Genomic DNA, 18,691 nt, shown 5'->3' with positions numbered 1-18,691 from the left:
CCACACGCTGGATAAACTCGGATTCAGAGAAGACTAACGAGCCTCGGAACAGGACCGGACTTAAGGAATAAAAAACGGAAATGCAATTTTATGAAATTTGGAACATGGAACGTTACGTCTATTGCTGGAAAGGAGTGTGAGGTGGTCGAGGAGATGGAGAAATATGGATTGAAATTGATGGGCATTAGTGAAACCAAAAAGAAAGGATGTGGTGAGATGGCTTTAGATAAGGGATACACATTTCTATATTCAGGGGTGGAAATGAAAGCTAGAGCAAAGGAAGGAGTGGGCATTATACTAAGTGATGAGTGCCAAAGAAAAATGGTGAGCTGGACGGCAGTAAACTCTAGAATTATTTCTGCAGATTTAGAGTTTGCTGAAAGGGTGTCACTAATACAAATATATGCTCCCACAGATGACTCGGCTGAACTAGAGAAAGAGACATTTTACTCAGCCTTACAGGAAACAGTTGATAAGGCCCGACAGTATGCAAAGCACATAATAATCATGGGTGACTGGAATGCGAGGGTAGGCAATGATATCACAATAGGACATGGATGCCTAGGAAAGCATGGAGCAGAGTCGGTAATGAATGGTAGTGGCAAGAGAATGCTGGAGTTCTGTGTGGATAACGATCTGTTAGTTGGAAATTCCTTCTTCCCCCATAAAAGTATCCATAAAATCACATTCGAATCACCCAACAGAGGAGTCAAAAGTGCAATTGACTATTTTGTATACTCAAGGCACTTCAGATATGCGGTAACGGATGTGAGGGTGTACAGGAGTGCGGAGCTCAGTACAGAGCACAAACTATTGATTATGGACACACAAATTAGACCTCCAAAGAAGTATAAATCTGTCAAGTATGAGAAAATAAAGATAATGGAATTGAAGAAGGCAGAGAACAGAAGAGAATATCAAAGGCTGATAACTGAGGAGCTCTTGAGGAAGGAGGAAGAAATTGATGGAAGCTCAGAAGAGAATATTGAGAAGAGATGGTGCCTACTGAAGAAGTCGCTGTTGAGAGTTGCAGAGGAAGTGTGTGGAAAGACAGTAGTGGGAGAGCATGTAAAAAGAACCAAGTGGTGGAACGATTTGGTGAAAGAGAAGGTTCGACTGAAGAAGGAGGCATGGAAAAAGTTTCTCAGAACTAAAAATGCAGATGATTGGACTGAATATGTACAAAGACGAAGAGAATCCAAACAAGAAGTAAGAAAGGCTAAGTTGGAGTCATGGGAGGAGTTTGGAAGGGAAATTGAGGAAAACAGTCAAGCAATGAGTAATAAATTTTGGCACACAGTTCGAGCCCTACGAGGAAAGTATGGAAAGCGTGTGAGAAGTGTGATTGATGAGGAGGGAAGGATGAAATCAGAACTGAAAGATGTATTGCAGGTGTGGAGAAATTACTATGAAAAGGCATTTCAGGAGGAGGTAAGACCTATTGATGGTGCTAATGAAGAAGATCAAGTAGAAGAGCAAATGCAGATATCCTTTCAAGAAGTTCAAAATGCCATAGAGTGCATGAAATTGGGAAAAGCAGCTGGATATGATGGTATAACACCCGAACTCATTAAATATGGAGGGGAAAGAGTAGCTAACTGGATATGGAAGTTGTGTAAAGATGTCTGGCAGTATGCCAAAATTCCATCAGAATGGGAGAAAAATGTGATTGTTCCCATACATAAAAAAGGTAGTTCAGTTCAATGTGAGAACTACAGAGCCATATGCTTATCATCAGTAGTATTGAAGATCTATTCCCGGATACTAGAAAGACGACTTAGAGTAGAGGTGGAGGAGGGACTGGAGGAGGAACAGGCGGCGTTTAGAAGAGATCGTCAGACCAGTGATCATATATTTACTATCAGACAAGTCATGGACAAAAGACTGAGCCGCGCTGGTGACACCTACTTGGCCTTCCTGGATTTGAAAGCAGCATTTGATACTGTTCCTAGAGAGTACCTGTGGTCAGCCTTGAGGGAGGCGGGGGCATCTTATGAAATAATGAAAAGGATCAAGAGCCTGTACAAGAATGTAACCGGAGTTGTGAGAATAGGAGGTGCTGTGTCCGGAGAGTTTAAAATGGATAAAGGCGTCAAGCAGGGAGACAGCCTCAGCCCTCTGTTATTCATAGTGCTGATGGACCAAATATTGAAAATATGTAAAAGAAGAACAAGTAGAAGTAAAGTCGGAAATCATCAGCTCCGTCCTGTGTATGTTCAAGCACTTATCTATGCGGATGACATTGCATTGATATCAACAAACAAAAGAGACCTTCAGAATTCTGTCACGGAATGGTGTAGTGCAATAAGAGACAAGGGAATGATAGTAAATACAGATAAGAGTAAGGTAATGGTGATATCTAAGATGCAGGGAAATGCAGAAATGGAAATAAAGTGGAATGGAAAATCTATGGAAAGAGTGAATAACTTTGAATATTTGGGAACGGTCATCTCCACAGATGGAAAGGTTGATGAAGAAATCAATAATAGGGTAAGGAAAGCTAACCAGGTATACTACCAAATAAGCAGGACACTACTTGGGAAAAGAGAGATAAGCCAGGGAACAAAAATGAAAATCTATCAAGCAGTTTTTAAGCCCATCCTAATGTATGGAACAGAATGCCTGACACTCCTAGATAAACATAAAAGTAGAATTACCTCCTCAGAAATGAGATATTTAAGAAAAGTCGTTGGAAAGACAAGGAGAGACAGAGTGAGAAATGGAGTGATCAGAGATACTCTAAAGGAGGAAGAGCTGATCATTTCTGTCCAACGAAAAGCTTTAGGTTGGTATGGACATGTCACACGAATGAGGGAGGAAAGAAAAGCAAGGATGGTAATGGAAGCAAGACCGGAGGGACGTCGAGGCAGGGGACGACCACGGATGGAATGGAGCGAGTATGTGGCGAGTATCGCGGCTGGAAAGGGAAAGACAATGACGGACGTTAGGAGGATGGCCCAGGATAGAGTGCAATATAAGAAATGGCTGGAGGCACCCGACGCTTAGCGGCATAAGGGGAAGGAAAAGAAGAAGAAGAAGAAGATTACTATCAGGTCAATGATCGCAAAAGGTCAAATAAAAACTCGACAAACTGAAACTTGACGTAGCTTACTGAAATCGTAAAGAATTTGAAATGGGCTACATAACCATCATGGTAAATTTAGAACGCCAGACAAAATTCAAACTCGAAACCAATGATACTTATCCAAAAAACAGAGCTCTTCTTTATCCTATCTCTGTTTTACATCCCCTCTCTTTCGTTCTATCTCTCTTTGTTGCGTATCTTTCTCGGTTGTTTATCTTCTCTCCTTTATTGTGGTCGTTCTATTTATGTGAACAGGATGCACAGTGCAGCTGTTCTCTCCTGTGTTCTTGGGAGTCGAGTGACAATAAAAAACAGGGAACACCAGGATTGAAATTTAAGTTCTATTTTGGAGAAGGAGAGGAACACTCTTTGTTGTGGCTTGGGTATGGATGTAGGAATAATGAAACGGATTTGTACTTGTTACTAAATCGTGCAGAAAAGTAATTAAAAGATAGTTCCAATGTGAAATAGAACTAACAACGATACTAATAACGTAATAGCAGTTGTTTCATATTTTCAAAATAGAATACTCGAAAAATGTTCGCATTCTCAATGAATGAATATACCTCAAAGTATGCCGAACTTGGCCTCGTAGATTATTGCTCATTGATAGTACCGGCGGTACCTACCTATTCCATAATTCATAATCCAATCACTCCACAAATTTCTTTATGAGGAAACTTGTAATTACTTTCTTACATTGAGGAACCTGACTTGTCCCAGTTGTACTTTACTGTACTCGTTTCCTAAATTTTTGGTGATTCATTTTCTATTTTGTTTGATAGAAGATACAAAAACAATCAATATTTCTAGAAATAATCAATCATTATTTCTACATGCATTACAGTACCTAATCAAAAGAAAAACAGACTTGTTTAAAACTAAGACAAATATTGCCAAAACATTGGCCAAGATCCAAATTATAATGAAATCTAGCGTGCTAGCTCGTTCATTTCCGAGTCAGTCTGGCACTCAAGAGTCATGAATGTTGTAAATGTATGACGAAAGCAGCATTAATTCCGTTTCCATTTTATCATACTCGCAGCCCACTGCGTCTCAATAAAAAATGAAAGCTCCTTCCTCTAAACTTGAGCAAGATGTGTTTTTTATTAATCTACGCATGCGCAGTGAACGAATTCGCAATTAATTCGGCAGTGCGATTGAAATTGCAATTGTTATGTAATTGAATAAATTAGCGAAAGATGCGCATTACGAAATCAGTGCGACGTCTGAAAAGTGAGATCTTCGAAGCTCGGTGGATAACTAGCAAGATAACTAGCAAGAGATGGAGGAATGAGACGGAATGAGATAGACAGAGATGGTTTTAATGCACTTGCAATTGGGTTCACATATTCATGAGCTTTTCTTCTAACGAAAGCACTAGAAGCAATGCCTAGACACGCTATGGTCGTCATTCAGATGGAAAGGAGCGAAATATTCATGTATTTATGCATCAAAGTGACGATGATCTTTTGCGTTTCATTCTGATGTGGAGAATTTCGTGTAGTTTGACATTGTAGTTTTTACATCATCCATTGTAGTTTGAGATAATTATGCTTATTCTGACATGAAAATTAGTTTCTGAAATATTTTGTAAAATTTTATAGCATAAGGAATTAATTATCATCATTAGGCCTACTTCAAGCTAACTTACATCAAACTTCTATTAGTATAGTATTTATTACTATAATTAGAATATAGTATAAATAAAAATATTAATCCCTTATAAATTATTTTGTTACTACATGTTTCGGCTACTAATGCCATTTAGTATATAGTATTTATTACCATAATTATTATAAGTATCTATTATTATGATTAGTATATAGTATTTGTCACTATAATTAGTATATAGTATTTATTATTAGTATCTTCAATCGTTCCTCATCAACAGTAGTTTTAGTTTCTCTGTTTCTAGTGTTGAATCATAATTGACTAAGACGATCCAAACTGAATGTGACGTTTCTATTGAATAGAAAGTGGCATATTCTGTCCATTGAATAACATTCAGTGTATTTATAACCTGACTAAATTGATATTCCACCTTCGATTTCTAAATGTCCTCTTTTATTCAGCATGTGGCATTTCAATGCAATAATTATTATGGCTACCAATATAGGATTCAACTCAATACATTGATTGCAGTTACATTTCCTTGAAAGTTTATTCCATTACTATTGTCATGTTAATGTTATTTGTTCAATGCTGAATTCTTGTTGAAGCTGTTAAAAACTGAAAGTTGATCATAATGTTTGTATGATAACTTTTATTGCTAAGACAATAATATTGTTGAAATATTCCATTCAAATTACTCAATGTGGTAAGTTGTAGATAATACGTACTTAATATTTGCAGTGATATCATGTTTGAAAATTTCATGTATCTTTATTTTTTAGTTGAATTAGAAATGATTTTCTCAAAATACTACTCATTGTTTTAAGAATACTAAACAGGGACATTGAATTTCAGTGGATCTATGCTGCAACAATCTTCAAGTAAACTGAAACTTGTCAATACGCAACCAAAGCCAATAAACTCCAATTTTCCAAATTGAGTTTTTCCCTCTTGAGACACGTCTTCTTTAGACATTTGAAATTGTGCTCAATCTTGAAAGTGTAAAAATTTTAATTATTCAATTTCTTTTATAATGAAATAACTTATCAGGATCACTTTTCTATTTCCTAGAAAATAATATTTTCAGTCATGCATCAAAAATGTAGTATTTAAATACCACTAGGCTAGTAAATAAATAGAGCACAACATGAATGTACATGTACATAACACGTGTTTGAGTAGATGGCATTCCATTTGGAGCAATGAGATATGTAGGCCACTGAGAAATATCTAGATTTTTCAGTATAACTAACGGTGTACAAAAGAGCACATTCCATTGTTATGTTACCTGTCCTGCCGCTCAGTATAGCGCGTTCTGTTTAACCTCAAACAGTACAAACCTTTTAAAATACCAATATGCCAGCTGAAGAGCACATCTCTGGTTTTTCTGACAAGTAGGCAGCTATTTTATAACAGGATATCATTTAACAGAAGGCATCAACCCAGTTTTTTCGGTTGTCTTGTGTGTTATAATAATTGCGGTAGGCTATGTATTTGAAATCAAGCCTTTCAGCTAAGAGCGTCATAAAGTCTTCATTCCTTTTGGAAAAATATCAATTTTATTGTTATAGGAAGAGTCTCTCCAAGAATCTCTGGAAGTGCAATTGATGTTATGCTACCACTCCATTCCAAAATTTTAATAATATCTATATTCCAATATCTACACCAGACAGGAATGCAAGTACAGTAATGTATCTTCTAGGAAAGCTAAACTATTTATAGTTCCATAGTAGTAATAGAAAGAAAATAGAAATCTTAGTACCCTTTTTGAAATATTCAATCACAACATGTTTCGGACATTGATGCCATTTTTAAGTGATATGAAGTAAATAAAAATTTGTATTTCTAAGATTTTTATTTTCTTTCTATTTCTATGAAAGTAGCTCCATAGTAGTATATAGTTCTAGTTATAATAGAACTTAGAAAGAACTTCTATAGTTATTACATGAATTTATTTTTAATAGAATTGTGGAACGTAAAATATACAAACCAAACATTCTTCTCTTCTGTGAGCCATGGATAAAAAATGATGTTGAATAATTTTCATCCGTAATGAAAGATGAAAAGTCGTTCACTAGATTAATACTGTTCACAAAAATTGTCTTCTATGGAAAAATATATGCGAAAATGATAACGCGTCATGAATACATCCATTTCAATAATTATGCAGTTCCTCTTTATTGCCAACTAGTTAGAAGTAGACTAGTTACCTACTGTCACAATTAGTATACTGTCAATTACCTACTGTCAAATTAGTATATTGTGCCAAAAACGGCATACAACACACAATTCAATTAAAATATAGCTAATACAATAATATTGGTTGCGATACTGTTATACAACAGTACTGTCGATAATGTTGTACATGATGATGAAGTTTTTGTTAGAGATGATGATGATTTTGAATGAAAAAGACTGAGAAATTGTCAAAAACTACAGATTTATTGATACTTAGAAAGACCGGTTTCGGTTATTACACCATTGTCAATCTCTGATAAACTAAAACTAAATACAAGAGCAGCAGAATTTATACTGATGATGATTTTCTCGATCAATCCCGAGCTGCGATGTATCAACCGTTTTCAAAATGTAAATTCAAATCCGTGTGCTTTGTAGTTGTTGAAGAACTTGCACACTTGTGATTTGAAGTCTCTTTTTGGTTTATTGAGAAGGAAAGGGAATATTTGTGGGGTGTATGAAGTTGGGTAGAGAGTTTGATGGAGTGAAGGATTAGAGAGTAATAAAGGATCTAAGATTTGACGCAGGATAGCTACCGTAAGAATGTTCTTCCTGCAGGCTCAAAATACAACGGTAGCTTCTGCGGAAGATGGACAAGTGCCTGAATTCATCGCATCTTGTAATCTTCTTTTTCACTTCATCTTATTCATAACTGAATCTCTTCATCTCACTTTATCGTCCACTTTACGCACGATCGCCAATGTTCTACGTACAATCGCCAGCAGATGACAGTCCGTGACATTTTGCATCATCCAAGTCATCATCATAATCATCGGGATCATCAGAATTTTTGGCTTTCATCAATGATGAAAGCAGCATTGCCTTACCTGTTTCAGTTCACTAGCTATGTTTATTTCTTCTCAATTAATTCTACTTTTGACTTGTAATTGTTTACAAATTCAATAGAGCTCACTTTCAAATTGGAGCAGGCTATGCTTCTGACATCCTCCCACCGACAATATTAGAGAAAAAATCAAAATATAAGAAATTAATAATTATATTTTTTCATGTAGAATTATCTGTACGTTTATCATGTATCATTGTAAACAATGATTTAAAAGGTTTCTTAACAAATAAATTAATGATGGATTTTTCAATCATCTCGGAATAATGTGGAGGCGCTATTCTTCGTGAAGGATCGAGCATTTGTATTTCATTAAATACGAGGCTTTTATTGATTTATTCTTACATATCGTGCTCTTCTCGATACATGAATGAAGTGTAATAAAATTATAAATATAAAGTTATCGAAGTTACATCAAAATTTTGGAAGAGAACAAATTGGATATCAGTGAAATGGAAAAAAAAATATTTTTGTATTCGTATAAATATGTATTCACAAGTTTCACAAATATCCACGACCATTGAATCACATATCTCACTTCATACATTATAAAAGCGTTAGATGTAAAGCGCTAGTTAATCTTCTTTTTCCATATGTATTCAGATCTCTAAATAAATTGAAAAAGTGAACCGACAATCCTTCCACTGTATTATTTGAAGTCATGACCCAGCAAATGTTGCTACCTATTGCCGGAGTTTAGAAGCTCATTCGTTACAATACTAACGCTCGACCAATCACATTAGAGAGTAGGCGGAGTTTGATATATAACCCAACCGGTGCTGCCCTCTATTAGTAGAGTTCCGCGTTAGTTTGGAAACTGTCAGCCAATCAGGAGAGAGTAGGGCGGAGTTGGAAATAATACACAGGATTTGCTGCCGGCTACTGGCAAAATTCTGAGTTAGATTACTATCACAAACTGTTGCGTAATTAGAACTTCTGACCCCTGAAGATTGTAACCGAGCAAACCAGGAATAAAATTTTCATGAATTGTAATTTTTCACAATGGACTGGGATATTCCATTGATATTATACTCAATTGTATTGCAGTTCCGTTGCTAGTCTGATAAAGCTAGTCTTCTTATAAAGCCTATTTATAATTTCAGTTCATTGACTCTTGTAGTCTTAGTTTCTATGAATAACTAGAAACACCCCTCATATTAGGTTCGTACTGCTGAACTTTCAACTGAAAAAAAACTTTGAAAGAAAAATATTGAATACATTAAACAACATGAATACACTTCTTTCTGGAGCACATTCCAAAATCTCCTATCATAACATAATAATACTTTTGACATTAACTTTTTATCAAAATTTTTGTAGAGAAATGGTACAGGCTCAGCCTAGTTTTTCCTCCATGGTCATAATTATATCATGATTATAGTGTCTTGTACAATAAATGAAATAAATAATCAATACATGGGGTGATACTATTCTTGGTGCAGTAAGAAATAATCATCCATAAACATAGTATTGTCTCTCTTCATTTTTATGGAAGTTTCTGCTTCTGGACACTTTTCTTGAATGTCATTTCTACCACTAGTTTCAGGTTTGATGATACGAATACAAGTTGCCTTCCAAACAAACACTATACCAAATGCTCCGATCACAAAAACCCTCAGTGACTTCATAGCAAGTCCATCTGGTTTGATAACTCGATAATTCAATGACCCATCACAATGCATCCAAGCCAATAGCCAAGCTATTATCCTGTATCCACCTCCACAAGCCACACAATATCCAGTAGTAATAGTCTTCGATTTCCGGATTGATCTGTCATTTTTGCTCCATTACAAAACAACCATCATGTATCATGATCATCCTCCATCTTCAAACTGTCAGCATTGATTGAATAGGAAGTATTGATGCTATTTATCAGGCAATGCTGACAGTTTGATGTGAATCTCTGCGGTAGGAAGCATCAGTACAACTGTAATATGCGGTCGAAGTTTCGATGCTCTGTTGAGAACGAATCTAGATACAGGTATAGAAACTGTGGAAATGTTTGTGCTATGTGTATTGTAACAGCCCAAGATAGAGAGATAGATATACATTTTGTGGAAATTGTTGTGCTATGTATATGGAGGACCACCAAACAGTGGTGGAAATACCTCAAGATATAGGTATAGAATCTGTAGAAATTGTTGTGCTAGGAACCAAGAATTAGTGGTAGAAACATCCTTAGATACTGGTATAGAGTCAATGTAAAATTTTGTGCTATGTTTATGATAGTAGCAGCTCAAGATAGAGATAGATATATAGAGACTGTGGAATTATTGTGTTATGTATATGGAGGAATCAGCAAACAGTGATAGGAAAAGCATATGATACAGATATAGTCTGTGGAAAATTGTTTGCTATGTTTATAATAGTAGCAGCCCAAGATAGAGAGATAGATATAGAGATTGTTAAAATTATTGAGCTATGTATATGGAGGAACTAGCAGCAAGCAGTTGTAGAAACATCCCAAGATACAGGTATAGAATCAGTGGAAAATGTTGTGCTATGTTTCTGATAGTAACAGCCCAAGGTAGATATAGATATATAGAGACTGTGGAAAATGTTGTGCTATGTTTCTGATAGTAACAGCCCAAGGTAGGGATAGATATATAGAGACTGTGGAAAATTTTGTGCTATGTTTCTGATAGTAACAGCCCAAGGTAGATATAGATATATAGAGACTGTGGAAAATGTTGTGCTATGTTTCTGATAGTAACAGCCCAAGGTAGGGATAGAAATAATTGTGCTATGTATAGGGAGGAACCAGCAAGCAAGCAGTAGTAGAAACATCCTAAGATACATGTATAGAATCAGTGGAAAATGTTGTGCTATGTTTCTGATAGTAACAGCCCAAGGTAGATATAGATATATAGAGACTGTGGAAAATTTTGTGCTATGTTTCTGATAGTAACAGCCCAAGATAGAGATAGAAATAATTGTGCTATGTATAGGGAGGAACCAGCAAGCAAGCAGTAGTAGCTGCATCCCAAGATACAGGTATAGAATCAGTGGAAAATGTTGTGCTATGTTTGTAATAGTAGCAGCATAAGATAGAGAGATAGATATAGAGATTGTGAAAATTATTGAGCTATGTATATGGAGGAGCTAGCTGCAAGCAGTAGTAGAAACATCCTAAGATACATGTATAGAATCAGTGGAAAATTTTGTGCTATGTTTGTAATAGTAGCAGCATAAGATAAAGAGGTATATATAGAGACTGTGGAATTATTGTGTTATGTATAAGTATATGAAGGAATCAGAAAACAGTGGTAGGAAAAGCACGTGATACAGTATAGAGTCTGTGGAAAATTGTATGCTATGTTTGTAATAGGAGCAGCTCAAGCTAGAGAAATATATAGATATAGAGACTATGGAGGTATTGTGTTATGTATAATATGGAGGAGCTAGCAGCAAGCAGTAGTAGAAACATCCCAAGATACAGATATAGAATCAGTGGGAAATGTGCTATGTTCATGATAGTAGCAGACCAAGATAGAGAGATAGATATAAAATCTATGCTAATTGTTGTGCTATATATATGGTGGAACCAGAAAGCAGTGGTAGAAACAGCACAATATATAGTTATAGAATTTGTGAAAATTGTGGTATATAACTGAGGGGAACAGCAAGCAGTGGTAGAAAATGTCCAATATATAGTTATTAGAATCTCTGGAAATTGTGGTATATATCTGGGGGAAGCGGCAAGCAGTGCTAGGAAATGCCCAAGATATAGGTATACAATCTGTAGAAATTGTAGTATTTATCTGGGGGAACAGCAAGCAGTGGTAGAAAATATCCAAGATATAGGTATAGAGTCTGTGGAAATTGTGGTATACATTTAGGGGGAACTGAAAAAGCCACATCTGAAATGGGCAGCGGTGGGACGATTATCTGCTCCATTGGCTTTATAGCGTTTTGCGGATCGTGTAACGACGCAGAAACGCAGTATCTCGGTGGCTGATGCCTGTGGCAGATGCCTGATGCTTGTGGCATGGCGTTTCATGCCACATTCAACGGAGCTCTGGTTCACTGTCGAACGGAGCAGGATGGAGTGTCGAAAATATAAAGAAGATGAAAATAATAACCGAGTTTGTTTGATTGAGAATAGATCTTGAACATTTTAAGGAATAAGACAATATAGTTTGTAGAATAATTGAGAATAAATAAATACGTCTTACTTTGAACGTCCAAGAAATTGTTATTAATGATACACAATAAAGTTTGTAGAATTGAGAATTAATAAATACGCCTTACTCTGAACGTCCAAGAAATTGTTATAATTATTATTTAAGGGGAACAGCACAAGATAGAACAAGAAGATAATTCATAGACATTCATTTGAACGTAGGTTTTGGTCGATTGTGAAGAGTAAACGAGATATTTGATTCTCTTATTAAACGAGCTGTTTTGTTTCATAAATCTTAAAAATCAACATAAACTCTAATAACAACACAAAATGACATGGAACTCATCAATGGTGGATAGCTTCTGGTAATGTAAGGTAGATAGGTATGTAATATTAATCTTATGATACTTTCCAGTCATAAGTTCGGCACTAATCGTGCCTTGAAATCTTCCATGTTAATTGTTATCCCTTGTTTGTAATTTTTCTCTTGGATTTTGTTGGATTAAGTTCATTGTTGTTATTTATAGTTTTTTAATAATGTATTTTTGTCTTGTTGCAGGTATGTGACAAATGAAATGGGATCAATATTTAACTGGCATTTGATCAAGTAAGTTATTTTGTTATTCTATAGTAAGGTCCACGTTAAAATGACAGTATTTGATTAACATTGATGTTACTATCCTTGTGTATCATTCGACGAAGCAGATGGCGCTATTCTTGTTTTGCTTCGCAACGTTGCCAAATCTTTTTCAACAATGTAGGAATATTATTTATTAACATAATATTAAATCTCAATTATGAAAATAGATTATTAAATCATTGAAACATAGATTTTCTTAACATATTTAATATAAATCATTACTTTTAACAAGAAAGGACACTTAATATCACATTTGATATACTGGAATCAGCTATCTTATATAGAAGGCAGTGGCAATACCGAAATTCGGCAGCACTATTCTTCTTTGTTTCTCTACTGTCATTAAAACGTGAACCCCACTATAAGCATATTTGACATTTTGTTAATAAGTAGATTCATTCAAATCAACCATAAATCATCAGAGATGAATGGATCAATTCACTCCATTCAATCCATCAGATCATTTGTAGTGAGATGTTGAATTTCAGGCTTCACAATCATAATAATGATAACAGATTTGGCTCTTACAACATCTGCATCTCATCTTTCAATCAATCTAGTTCGAATGAGATGTAGACTAGATCCAGTCACACTTTCATCATAGTATTAACTATTTGATTTCAGATAAAGGTCAAATTTGTACTGAGTAAGAGACAGTTTACTAAGTAGAACACACATACTGAGTAGACAGTATACTTGTACTTGGTAGAAAATAGTCAGTGGTCACTCACCTTTCCAGCAAATGTCCTCACCTTGAGTAGGATTATTTAATATTTCATCATCTCTGATCTATGCCACTTATCATACCAGTATTCACAGCATCTAAACCATTTGCCTCTCTCAAATCTCTCCGCCGTTCAGAGAAATGACGTTATCAAGGCTGAAATCTAACTGAATTGTGTGAGGCTGTGCTATTGGCTATTGTGCCTATGGTGCATTAAGATAGAACGATAATGTAAGTACCCTGTGAAACCGATAAATCATATTCTGTGGACATTACTATCGTATTGTTAGTGTTGATAGTCGATTTGTAGATTATTTCGAATCTATCTGTGCTTATTCGATTTGTCCAGATCTACCAATGCCAAACCTCTACTCTCTCATTTCTTTTTAGACAATTGCGTGATTCAGGTCATGGTGAATACGAAATGGCAGGCCTTTCTCTCTTTTACCTATGTTTGTCTTCTTTCAAATAACGGAGAGGAAGGATAGACTAAAGTGATAAAGTTCAAAAAGAGTGATAGTAGGTGTACTGTAGCATATGTGTATAAATTACGCAATGTTGAACGTGGAATGCCTTACTTGCGCCGAGAAAATGACTCCAAAAAAGGTAAAACGGAACAACTTGTTGGTTGGAGACTTGTTTCAATAAAATAATATTACGTAGTAATTTATGTGCTGCTTGCACATTCAAGATTTCAAGATTACAGGGATTTAGTGAAGTATCTTGAAATGTGTAGAAATTGTCAATGAAATGAATTGATATGTAATATTATTTTGACATAAATAAAAATATAAATCTCAGTACCCTTTTAATTTATATTAAAAGTAGCCCTTAAGAAAAAAGACGCATCCTAACGGCGTAAAGACCTAAAGAAATGGAGTATCAACCAAACATATTTTGACATAGTTTGGAATCAGTAGTATTGGAATTAGAGAGATGATCTTAATAAACGTAGTAGTTATCACTGCACTGCCTTAAGCCCTGCACGTGCACACACATCGATTTGATCGTACGATATTTTGCCGTCCTTATAAATTATATTAGATTAAACGGAACATCATCTGTTTGAAATCATCTGTTCAATCCAATAGAATTTATAAGGACGGCAAAAAATCGTTCGAACAAAAATTTGATGTGTGTGTAGCGAGTAAGCCTAGCTACACACTCATCGATTTTTGTTCGTACGATATTTTGCCGTCCTTATAAATTCTATTAGATTGAACAGATGATTTCAAACAGATGATGTTCCGTTTAATCTAATAGAATTTATAAAGACGGCAAAATATCGTACGAACAAAAATCGATGTGTGTGTGCAGGGCTCAAGTTGTAGTCTATATGAACACAATTCTGATGAATATCAGGTTCTCTCTGATGATTTTCAGGATACTTACGATGATTTTCATAGGTTCTCTGACAATTTCCCTACCGTGCATTGAATTTAAATGTGATGTGTCATTAAATACTCTTATCAATGAAGTGGCCAACTTCAGTTCTACAAAATATTCACTCAGGAACTTGTCAACAGAAATCGTTGTCAGATGAAGTTTAATGAAATGTCATTTTGACGTATTACAACTTGAGAAAATGAGAGATTTAAAACATAACTCATGTAGGGTGTTAAATCCTTGTGGATGCTGAGAAGGATGAGGAGGAGGAGCAGGATGACATCTGTTCAGTGACATGTTGATTTTCGTTCTAGGATGTAGTAAGTCAGGATGTATAGGACCTCTTCACACGATTCCGAAATCTGATACATCTCTAAATCTTTCGTTTTTTGTCTCAAACCTAATCGCTTTAAGTGTTAACCAACACTGGGTAACATGAGTATTCACGCATCTTTACTCTTCTACTCGGGAATTAAGATTTGAATCTGATTAACAGTGTTGTTTTTCGCAGTTTAAGAACTAAGATTAAAAGTGTCAACAGAGGTTTGTGTCAATTTTGTCAACAAAATATACACTGTGTTAGTTATATTGTGATAACTATTCATATATTGAGTTAACTAGTATCACAGAATAGCAAACTCTGGTTTATCTATCCACTATCAACATGGCAACATTGTTTAAATGTGAATGGGAATCATTAATCCTATTATATTAAGCGAGCAATTTCTGTATATCTGTTTATATTTTTATATCTGGTTATTTATGTTCAACGGATCTCGAAAAAGGCTCTAACGATTTTCACGAAATTTGGAACATAATATGTTTATGATATAAAAAATTCGATTGCACTAGGTCTCATCTCTGTGAAAACTCGCTGAAGGACATGAAAAGGATAACAATGTATTATTCATCCTTGGAAAAACTGAAGATAATTTCGTCGTCTGTCGAAACAGAAGATGCGTGTGTGGGAGAGAGACGGTTTTTTCCAGCTGTGTAATCAATCAGCGAGAAATATTATCTAGAAATTTTAATCGACTTGATCAAAATAATCTGATTTGTTGACATGACATGATAATCATTCTAAACTAGAGTAGGTATATCATAATTTTCAAAGTTATTCATTATTTGACAATTTTAAGTGATTAGTGAGTGTTATTTTGTTATTAAATTTGGTTTGTAAATAATCTAAATTAGAACTTTTTGTATTTAAATGTTTGGACTAAAAATTGAGCCTGAATTCAAGTGTATGGAACATAACCTACTTTCTGGACTATTTATAGTGTATGAATCAAAATTCGAGGAAGAAACAGTTTTGGGGTGTGGCTGTTAGTTCTTCCCCAATCATTTTAAAGAATTGTGTTCTGTTTATCAATAGTTTATAAATAAATAACGAGCGAAGCTCGGTGCCCCGATATTGATATTTATAAGGGATGCTGATATTTGGAATTAATCCTCACTAGTATAGTGCCCAACAAAATTATATTTCAATAACATTATCTGCATTATCTTAAGATTTGTTATCATAAGAAACAAGAGGTAGAAGGCCTGATAAATAGAATTACAGTACTGACCACAGATTATAGTAGGCCTATCCATTCTGATACCATACCACCTGTTTTCTCTGCAATTTATCAATCAATGAACGCAATATTGTGGTTTGATTGAAGCAATTCATTGAAAGAAAAGATTTTCCTTTCATTGGAATGTGTGACCCACTTTGTTCAATAATACACCCTTTTACTTGCAATTCAATAATCAATAGGCAATTAGTGAAAGTTGTAAATGATGTTTGTCACGTCTGTCATTCACGTAGACCTCGGCTGATAATGAATGACATCAAACTTGGGAAACTCCAAATGAAGAGAATGTAACTGAATGGAGGAATTCTATTTTGTTTTCAATGTCAATCAGTAATAGTTCAATAAATACTTGCTATTCTTGCTGTGTCATTAGATTAAATTGTTCTCACTTGTGGCTTGCGGCCATTTTTACAAGAACTCATTCCAATGAGAGTTGAGGAAATTAATATAAAAAACTAAATTGACAACTCATCAGGCGGTGTGAGACAGGAGGGTCATTGGGAAAATATGATTGGAAATGGAAGGAAAAATAAAAAGTAAGTGTCTACTTCTTGAAGAAAAAGGAGAAGAATATGAAAAAGATGGGAAAGAAGTAGAAAATGAAGATTGAGAAGAGAAAGGAGAGAAGAATAAGTAGAAAACAACAATAACGAATAAACGCTTTAAGGTGGATTGTGCGGTTTGTGCGTAAATTTCCGCAGTCGACGACGACAAGCATTGTTGACATTCATATTTTCCAAATTTCTTGTGTGCTACAACATCTGATCAAATAACTTTTCATTATTTGTGTTTATTATTCAAGAATCAAACATTTCTAATAATATCAATATATTGCCATTTAAAAGTATAAACTCAACCACCCCATTGAAACATAATTGAACATAATCTTTTAGGTAATAATAATAATAATAATATCGAGTGAACTGGTTGGCTCAGTCTGGTGTCAGAGTTTTCAGGTCGCAGCTGATCAATTTCAGGGCCTCTGACATGACCTAACGAGTGCTTTTTAGGCAGCGGCTTAAGGGGCATGTCTAGGAAGGCTGTTCAAAAAGTGTAGTACTAGGTAATTTAACTGATGAGATGGGGAGCGGAGTGAAAAAGCATGCTGGCCCACAAACATCGGTCTTCATAGCTCTACTCTCTCTCAATCGATGCGCTCTCTCACACATCAGTCTTCTCTTTCCAGAGAAAGAAGTTCATTACTTCAGTAGCACCACTATCACAATTGACACGCGCACTCACTTTCACATCAGTCTTCTCTTCCTAGAAAAGTCCATTATTATTATTATTATTATTATACACTGCATTGTCTACTCATTCTGCGGCTGTTCTAACATGACTGATCTGCTTTTGAGTAGCCTGGCTATAGATTGTATTCTATTGCTTCAACAGTGTTATCAAAGAACACTTCATTTGACTAATTCTTCTAAATCGACATACAAGTTCATTAATATATGAGTGCACTATCCATATATATATATAAAAGCGAAATGGCACTCACTGACTGACTTACTCACTCACTCACTCACTCGCAGAACTAAAAATCTACCGGACCAAAAACGTTCAAATTTGGTAGGTATGTTCAGTTGGCCCTTTAGAGGCTCACTAAGAAATCTATTGGCGATATTTTAACTCTAAGGGTGGTTTTTAAGGGTTTAAAGTTCGAATTTTAGTATGTATAATCTTCTTATTCCAATATCTTAAAATTATAATTGAAATGTCCATACCATATGTTAATATAGAACTATAATCTAGAGAGAGTACCTCTTCGAAACAGTTCTGTGGGAAGATGACACAAGCTGATTTGTAAACTTTTCAGGAGAGCAATTTGAAAGTTTGGCATAGCTGCAAAAATTATCTATCATATTTTTTCTTACCCATTTTACACTAATATAATCAGCTGATCATTGACTATTTAAATATAAAATATCAAGGAATAAAACAATTATTTAAATTGAGGATTGAATTTATTTAATTGAGGATTTTTGCTAGTGATGTCAGAGATATCATGTTTTGCCATCTGCCAAATGTTTCAAATCACAATGTAACAGTATAGGAAATATCTTAAAAATCGATTATTTAGAAATTTGAATATATTTTTCAACAATTAATTAATATTATTTACAAGTATTGATCAAGTTAAACAAACTTGAACTGTTTGCAAAGTTGAATGGGTTATGTAGTTCTCAATAGAGGTTATTGATTTTCAGATTTTATAATAGCCTACCAGTACATACACTTATCAAATTTTGCCATCTTTTGATAATTGGATTATAATACAAACCGGTAGAAGAGTGTTGAGATATATGTAGGCCTACTTATCAATATTTGTCAACTTGGGGTTTGGAAGAAAATGCTCTATCAGGCTTGAGCAAGGCCTATATCTCAGCTATTTAAAGAGATACAACATATTAATTACTAGCAGGTAACCCGTGCTTCGCAAGGGTCTTTCTTAAA

The 18,691-nt window shown here is 34.9% G+C and overlaps 2 protein-coding genes across 6 annotated transcripts in view; both read left to right on the top strand.

The window, feature by feature from the left end:
- The window catches only part of LOC111054515 (uncharacterized protein DDB_G0284459-like), a 316,682-nt gene that overhangs the window by 106,993 nt on the left and 190,998 nt on the right, over positions 1 to 18,691 (top strand). The gene's annotated exons all lie outside the window — the stretch shown is intronic.
- On the top strand, positions 91 to 3,006 carry LOC120352164. Its single transcript, XM_039431854.1, has one exon. The coding sequence runs from the start codon at positions 91 to 93 to the stop codon at positions 3,004 to 3,006; it is 2,916 nt and encodes a 971-aa protein (XP_039287788.1).

Source organism: Nilaparvata lugens, chromosome 7 (genome assembly GCF_014356525.2).
Source record: "Nilaparvata lugens isolate BPH chromosome 7, ASM1435652v1, whole genome shotgun sequence".
NCBI classification, from domain to species: Eukaryota; Metazoa; Arthropoda; class Insecta; order Hemiptera; family Delphacidae; genus Nilaparvata; species Nilaparvata lugens.
The sequence above is the reverse complement of the archived record's forward strand: the minus strand, read 5'-3'. Positions and strand labels throughout refer to the sequence as shown.